The sequence below is a fragment of the Phascolarctos cinereus genome, unplaced genomic scaffold, assembly GCF_003287225.1.
Source record: "Phascolarctos cinereus isolate Bilbo 61053 unplaced genomic scaffold, phaCin_HiC Scaffold_7;HRSCAF=346, whole genome shotgun sequence".
Lineage (NCBI taxonomy): Eukaryota > Metazoa > Chordata > Mammalia > Diprotodontia > Phascolarctidae > Phascolarctos > Phascolarctos cinereus.
Window position 1 is genome coordinate 77,062,032 of NW_027556180.1, and position 8,298 is coordinate 77,070,329.

At 36.8% G+C, this 8,298-nt stretch overlaps 1 protein-coding gene across 3 annotated transcripts in view; it reads left to right on the forward strand.

Moving 5' to 3' along the window:
* The window catches only part of KANSL1L (KAT8 regulatory NSL complex subunit 1 like), a 141,948-nt gene extending 133,704 nt beyond the window's left edge, over nt 1-8,244 (forward strand). The window contains exons 13-15 of one of the 3 annotated variants that reach the window (XM_021008773.2): nt 3,540-3,743; nt 4,866-5,043; nt 6,516-8,244. In XM_021008773.2, the coding sequence (XP_020864432.1) occupies nt 3,540-3,743; nt 4,866-5,043; nt 6,516-6,737 (604 nt within the window). In that variant the 3' untranslated portion in view covers nt 6,738-8,244. The remainder of the gene's footprint in view (nt 1-3,539; nt 3,744-4,865; nt 5,044-6,515) is intronic. The other 2 variants (XM_078147388.1, XM_021008777.2) reach the window with 2 other exon arrangements.
* The last annotated feature ends 54 nt before the right edge of the window (nt 8,245-8,298 follow it).

The window sequence follows — 8,298 nt, forward strand, 5'->3', positions numbered from 1 at the left end:
GAAAAATAATTTTAAAAGCCTCAGAAAGTATGCTTCAATCTGCATTCAGACTTCATTAAATCTTTCTCTGGAGGCAAACAGTGTTTTTCATCATAAATCCTTTGGAATTTTCTTGTTTTATTATATTGCTGGGAATGGCTAAGTCATTCATACAGTATTACTGTTACTATGTACAATGTTCTCCTGGTTGTGCTTTCACTTTGCATCTGTTCATGTAAGTCTTTCCAGATTTTTCTGAGAGCATCCTGTTCATCATTTCTTACAGCACAATAATATTCCATCACAATCATATACCACAAGTTGTTCAGCCATTCCCCAAATGGTGGACACTCCCTCAATTTCTAATTTTTTGCTACCACAAAAAGAGTAGCTATAAATATTTTTGTACATATAGCTCCTTTTCCTTTTTGTTTCTTACCTCTTTGGCATATAAACCTATTTAGTGGGTATTGCTGAGTCAAAGGTATATCTGGTTTTATAATCCTTTGGCCATAGTTCCAAATTGCTCTCCAGAATAACTGAATCAGTTCACAACTCCTCAGTTTTCCCAAATCCACTCCAACATTTGTCATCTTCCTTTCTATTAGCCAATCTGATAGGTGTGGGGTGGTACCTCAGAATTGTTTTAATTTGCATTTCTCTAATCAATAGTGATTTAGAGCATTTTTTCATATGACTATAGATAGCTTTGGTTACTTCATCTTAAAACTGCCTCCTTTGATCATTTATCAATTCAAGAATGATTTATATTCTTATAAATTTGACTCAGTCCTCTATATTTGAGGAATGAGGCCTTTATCAGAGAAACCTGCTGTAATTTTTTTTCACAGTTATGATTACTGTGTATTTCCCTCCATCCTTTTTTTCCCCCATTTATCCTTCTTTCTCTCTCTCCTTTCACACTGTCCATCCTCAAGTGTATTGCTTCTGACTACCAACTCCCCCAGTCTGCCCTCCCTTCTATCAGCATCTTAACCCCCAACTTATTCTCTTTTCTCTCACTTTCCTGTAGGGTAAGAGATTTCTATACCCAACTGAATGTGTTTGTTATTCTCTCTTTGAGCCAATTCCAATGAGAGTAAGGTTCAAGTATTCCTCCCTACCTCCTCCATCTTCCCCTTCACTCAAAAAGCTCTTTCACGCCTCTTCTATATGAGATAATTTACCCCGTTCTACCTCTCTTTTCCCCCTTTTCCCAGTGCATTCCTCTTTCTCACCCCTTAATTTATTTTTTTTGGAGGGATATCATCCCATCATAGTCAATTCACTCCCATGTCCTTTGTCTATGCATACTCCTAACTGCTCTAATAATGATAACGTTCTCAGGAGTTACATGTATCATCTTCCCATGTAGGAAAGTAAACAATTTAACCTTATTGAACATTTTATGATTTCCTTTGCCTATTTAGCTTTTTATGCTTCTCTTGAGTCTTGTATTTGAGAGTCACAGTTTTGATTCAGCTCTGGTATTTTAATGAATATCCATTTTTCCTCCTGAAGGATTATACTCTTTTGTTGGGTAGGTGATTCTTAGTTGAAATCCTAGCTCCTTTGTCTTCTGGAATATCATATTCCAAGCCCTCCAGTCCTTTAATGTATAAGCTGCTAAATCTTGTGTTATCCTTACTGTGGCTCTGTGATATTTGAAGTGTTTCTTTCTAGTTGCTTGCAATATTTTGTCCTTGACCTGAGAGCCCTGGAATTTGGCTGTATTTTGGGAGTTTTCATTTTGGGTTCTCTTTCAGGAGGTGATCAGTAGATTCTTTGAATTTCTATTTTACCCTCTGGTTCTACAATATCAGGGCAGTTTTCCTTGATGTTTTCTTGAAAGATGATGTCCAGGCTTTTTTTTTGATCATGGCTTTCAGGTAGTCCAATAATTCTTATCTCTTTTCAATTTGTTTTCCCAATCAATTGTTTTTTCAATGAGATATTTCACTTTTTTTCTTCTGTTCTATTTTTCATTCAATAAAACAATGTTTTATTATCTCTTGATATCTCATGGAGTCATTACTTTCCATTTGTGCAGTTCTCATTTTTAAGGATTTATTTCTTTCAGTGAGCTTTTGTACCTCTTTTCCATTTGGCTAATTCTGTCTTTTAAGGAGTTCTTTTCTTCATTGAATTTTTGTACATCTTTTTCCATGTGTCCAGTTTGGCTTCTTAAGGAGTTCCCTTTAGTGGATTTTTGTGCCCCCCCCCTTAAAACCATTTGGCCTATTGTTTTTTAAGATTTGTTTCTTCAGTACTTTTGTGCCTCTTTTACCAAACTGTTGACCCTTTTTCCCCCACATTTTTTTTACATCACTCTCATATCTTTTCCCAATTTTCTCCCTAGTTATTTGATTTTTAAAATCCTTTTTGAGCTCTTCCAGGAATTCTTTGTAGGCCTAAGACCAATAGACATTTTTCTTTGTGGCTTTAGATGTAGCAGTTTTGACTTTGTTCTGAGTTTGTGATTTGATCTTCCCTGTCACCATAATAACTTTATTTTCCCAGCCTATTTCTTGAAAGTTGGACTCTTCTGGGTAGAAGGGGCACCGTCTCAAGCTTTAGGGTTTTTGTGCAGCTATTTTCAACACTAGTTCTAGAGATCTTGAAGTTTTCAGTTCTTCCAAGGTGGTGTGATCTAAGGAGAGGTGTGTTTACTATTCTTCTAACCTGTGCTCCAGTCTGTGAGTGACCATAAGCACTCTTTTCTGCTCTGGAAGTATAATCAGGTTCCCTACTCCCCTGTGGCTTCAAGCTCAGGTGTGCTACTGCTCCTCCTTTCTTTGGGACTATAACCCAGATCTGTGTATGGGTAATACAACAAAGTCCTGCACTCGTGCAGCAAAGGGACTCCTGTAGTCTCCAGTTGTCCAACCTCCTTACCTTCTGTAGTCTGAGAGTTCCAGAAGCCGCTGCTGCTGCTTCCATTCAGTTGCCCCTAAGGCCTGCTGCTGTGTTGCTAGGCCCTGCACTGGACTGTGCTAAACTCTCATTCTGGTGTGACAAATCTTTCCTAAGTTGTCTTGGGCTGGAAATTTTTTTTACCCCATCCTTTTGTTGGTTCTGCTGCTCCAGAATTCATTTTGATGCATAATTTTAATGTTGTTTAGAGGGGAATTTGGGAGAGCTCAGGTGAGTCTGCCTTTTCTTTGCCATCTTGGCTCCTAAAAATAAGTTATTTCAAATAACCATTAATGGACTTTTTAAAAGCATAAGTATGATAAGTTATGTGAATATTACTGTTTCATCAGATGTATTTTAAAGAAAATATCTTTAAAAATTAGCCTGCATAATCTAGAAGGACAGTGGTTTCAATTAAAACTCAAATGGACATTATTAGTATATGAAATTTGTATAAAAATGAATTTTACATTTGAGACTACAAAAAGGTACAAATTTGGAAGAGATGATTCTTTTAATATAGCTGAGGTATAAAAAAATAAGAATTTCTAGTTCATTATGTATGATATGAAATCAGTCACTTTTATTTAGTCTTAGTGGCATCTGTTAACATGACTAGCATTCTAAAAACATATTCCTTTGTTTAGGTCTCAAGATGTCCAGCCTTGCTGTAGAACACTCACTCCAAGAGATGTCCTAGCATGTACAAGGCTGAATTCACATCTTTCTCCACAGCCTAGAGATCTATCCCTACAGAGGTGTAAGGGAAGATATGAATTGAGCCCTTCATGGGTGTCATTGCAACCATCACAGAATACCATTGGAACACAAAGCCAGGCAGTAGGGGTCAGGTAATTGCCATTTAAAAACAAGGGTCTCACAGTATAATTTTAAGCATTTTTTAAAAATGAAACATCAGAAGAATTGGATAAGTTTAGGAAAATTTAAAAGTCTATTTATTACTGATTATTAAAGACTATATATTTAGGCAGTGAGCCTTGAAAATATGTGAAGATCATTTGAGGAATGTCAGCTAGGTGGTGTAGTGCTGGACTTGGAGTCAAGATCTGAATTCAAATCCAGCCTCAGACAGTTATAAGCTGTAGAGTAAGTGGCGAGTCACTTAACCTTTGCCTACTTTAGTTTCCTTATTTGTAAAATGGTGATAATAGCACCTACCTCCCAGGGTTGTTGTGAGGATCAAATAACATATTTGTAAAACATTTTCCAAACCTTAAGGCAGTATGTAAATGCTAACTATTATTATTTTGAAGAATATAAGGCTTAGGGGAAATATGATAGCTGCTTTCAAGTCCTGAAAGAGGTATCGTGTAAACTTAGTTCTCTTTGACTCTAATAAGAAGTAGGGGCAGAGAAGACTTCGGTTTGTTGTAGGGAAAATGTTCTCTAGTGATGGAGACAGCCAGTGGTGGTCTGCAATGCCCCAGAGGGTAGTGGGCTCCCTATCAGCAGATTTCCAAAGAAAAACTGGATGACAATTTATTTGGTATATTGAAACCTTTCTTTACTGTTATGTGTTGGGACCAGATGGCCTCCAGGATCCTGTAATTTTTTAGGAAAATAGGAGTAAAGAAGCCATTATCCCAATCATATTGGCAAATTTTTGTGTCCCACAAAGGCAGTGAGATCAGCATTATAATGGAATCACCTGGAGATAAGCCATTTCTAAAAGTAAGAGGAAGTGATCTGAATAGCATCATCCCTGTCCCCATTTACCTTCCTTGCACAGTTACCCATATCTAGTTATCAGCTTGATAACTCTCTATTGTATTAATCAAATTGATCTTTATGGAAGACTGTACTTTGTCTAGTTATATTAAATCACTTATAAATGATTTAACAGAAGTGACAAGATCCCTTGTCTTATTAAACTCTGGGCCCAATTTTTTGCTTTATTTAAGGGAATAATCTATAAATCTTATTAATAATAATGATTTTCATTTCCCTGTTAGATATTATGGCAGATATGTTGAAGGGCAGCAAAGACAGGACTTACTATTAAAAGAACACCACAGTGATGTTAGCACTGTTGAGCATTGTGCTTCTGAAGCCATCCTTGAGTTTCCTTCTGAAATGCATGGCTTATGTGTTGATGCCTCACCTTTCTTAAACAAAGATCAAGAAGCCAAGGTAGGGAACACATTCCTAGCAAAATGTTAGGTGTAATGCATACTTTTACCTGTATTTGTAGAAAGCACTTTATCTTGGAAAACGTTCTGTTGTATCTTAATAATTGGTGTTAAGTACGAGTCATAAGCTCTTTGTCCAATATTTGGTTCTGCTGCTGCTGACTTAGGCAACCTGAGGAATAAGAACTGCACCTGTTATATCTTTAGGACAGAGAACTCCTGCCTGAGGAATCTCTCTACCATTGTAGTTAGGCAGCTTCTAGTGTTGCAGGGTTGCCTAAAGTATTTAAGTGACTTGTCCAGGGTGATACAGCTTGTATGTGTCAGAGATGTGGGACTTGAATTTAGGTCTTCCTGGCTCCAAAGTTAGCTCTCTTATCTACTAATAACCATGCTGCTTGCCTTTGTGAAATTTGATTTCTTTGCATGTGAAATGTTATTAGCATCAAAAAAGCAATCAGAAGACATACTGAAAGTTTACAAGCCTCCTGGACTAGGACTTAGTGGTCTAAAAGAAAAATAGGTGACGAGAACTTAGTGGTTCATTAAGAATCTAGTTAATGAGTCAGGAATGCTGTGGATATTACCTCTTTTTATAAAAATTGAGAAAAGGCATCAGAATTCTTAAACTGGTTTCAGCAAGCATAGTGACTAAGGAGAATATTCCAGTGGCCAGTCAAGTATGCTAAGTTTGTGATTCTTCTAGTGCCAAATAACATAGGCACAAAATTCAGCTTGGTCTCCCTGCTAGAGGAGTTGAAAAGATTAGAGGATTATCTTTCAGCTATCCAGCTTATCAGGGAGAATAGTATTACTTGAAGAAATGGAAGAATTGCTTTAAGTAGAGGAAAAATGAATCCCAAGAGACAGAGGTAAAATGGTTAATAAAACATGACACATAGAAAGGATAAACAATTATACATTATACATTAGCGCATATTATGTAATAAGTTTGAGTCTTTTCCTCTAGAGGACTGATCTATACCCCCTGGAGAAATTGCAGGTTCTTCTGCTCAAGTCTTAACTGTATAAACTCTTCCATTTGGTGCAAAATAAGTTGTTTGGGTGGGTGGAATGTGGGGGTGGGGGGGAGGAGGGGACCGTAGATAGAAACATGTTAATAGGTGGGCTCCAGTTACAATGAAAGAATAGTGGAACAGCAATGGGAACCTGGGAGTAGAGGTGCTCTGTGGAAGGAGTAGGACCTATAGCTCCTACTCTCCAGGAGAAAAGATCCAAGACCTGTAGTCAGTGTTACTCAGGCAGCCTTACATCGTTGACCTAATGTGAATAATAGGCAGCATGCACACTGAGCTCTGTTTCCTTGCTTTTCAAGGATCAGCAAAAATTTACCCGGAGTAGGTAATAGTTCCTTTCTCAAAAGAACCTAATAATAATTCTGTAAAACTTGACATTGAAACATAATTAGAAATAACTCCACTGAAAATCGTATTTTTTCCCTTTGCTTTTCAGTGGTGGGAACGACGGGCTTTTCCACTGAAGGATGAAGAAGTAGCTTTCTTGTGCCAAGATGAAAGAAATCAGGTTGAAAGGCCAAGCTCAGCTTTCCCTGGTGAAGTCTTCTGTAGCACTGTGTCAGATCACAGTTATCCTCCAAAAAAGCAATCAGTAGACAGACTGGAAGATTACAAACCTCCTGGTCTAGGACTCAGTAGTCTAAAGAAAAATAGGTGACAGGGAACTTAGTGGTTCATTAAGAAACCTAATTAAACTGGAGAAAACAAGGCAAGCCCCTCCCCCCAACCCTGTTCAACAACAAAAGAAAACCCACAATTCCAATGCATTAGAGTAACAGCATGTGATGTATTAATCTTTCTTGCTAAGAGACAGGTTAAAAATAAAAAATGTCACTTTCTTTCCTTCGTGAACCACAAGAGAAAATAGTTCTTTTGGTCTCCAGACCCCAGGTGCAATAGACATTTGCTGTTATTAGGCAAGGCCAAATCACTGGCACCAAGAAAATGACCTAATTATTTCCTGAATTCTGGTGTCAGATACCTGCTTTTTGGACCTGATATTCACCCTCTCACTCCCAACCCTTAAGATATACTATATGGTCCTGGTGTGTTCTCAGATTATAGCATAATGGATTTTGTTTTTTTTTTAATATACAAGAAACAAAAACACTGAACTCATCAAACTGCCTTAAATATACTAAAAGTACTGTTATGTCTACCAACTCATTTTTAAAATGCACATATGAATAACTCTGAAGATATAAAAACCAATATCTAGCCATATAGATACATAAACACAGAAGGATTTTAATCGAATGTAGACTTCTGAAGTTCTTAAGTATGGGGGAGGCTTTTTTTTTACATACTTCACTACCATTAACAAGTGGAAGTCATTTATAAAATTCTTATATACAAATGAGATAATAATCCTTTATTTTTAAATCACTGATTTCTGTTAGACACAACAAGCTGTTTTCTGTTCACTTCTAAGAGAGTTTAATTGTTATATTAAGTCACCATGTCTTTAAGATATTACCTCTGGCTTCACCTATATTTACTATTCGGAATACATTGTCACCGTGCTACAAGAACCCAAGTGGGTTTAAAATATGCTTAATTAAAATAATTCACTGAAAGGGAAATAACCATCAGTATGAGCTCAAAAATACTGTTTTGTTATATCCCTGGCTAATGAATTTCTGGATTCCTTACCATACCTTGCTTTAAAAGCAAGTGATGATTCATCCACTCATATCTACTTGTATTCTAAAATGAGGCTAATAAGATTTATACCAAGTTGTATGTGCATTTGAAGTGGAATCCTTTTTAAGCTACCATACCATAAGAGTTTTGCTGTGTGGAACGGTTGAGGACAATTTATAGCAATCACTTTTTTCTCAAGGAAAAGCTATTGCTTCAAGTTGTAGTATCCATATGCACTAAACTAACACTCACTGGCCTAGTTTGTGTGATTTGACACAGTTTTTGTCAGGGATTGGAAACTGATGCTGGACCCTTTGGGGGGAGGGAGGGAAGTTCAGTCAAATTTCAGCACTGAAAAGCCTCTGCTTGTGGTTTCACTGTACAATTATTTTTAAAGAAAAACAAAAACCAAAGCCTCACAGACACAAGTTTGTCCAGAAAATTAAACTTGAATCTTGCTGTCACGTCTGATACCATGATCTTCTATGTAAGTTTTTTAATTAAAGTTATTTCTATATGTCTCCTGTAGTGTGAATGTGATTAGAATATCAAAACGATCCATACTATCTATTTCA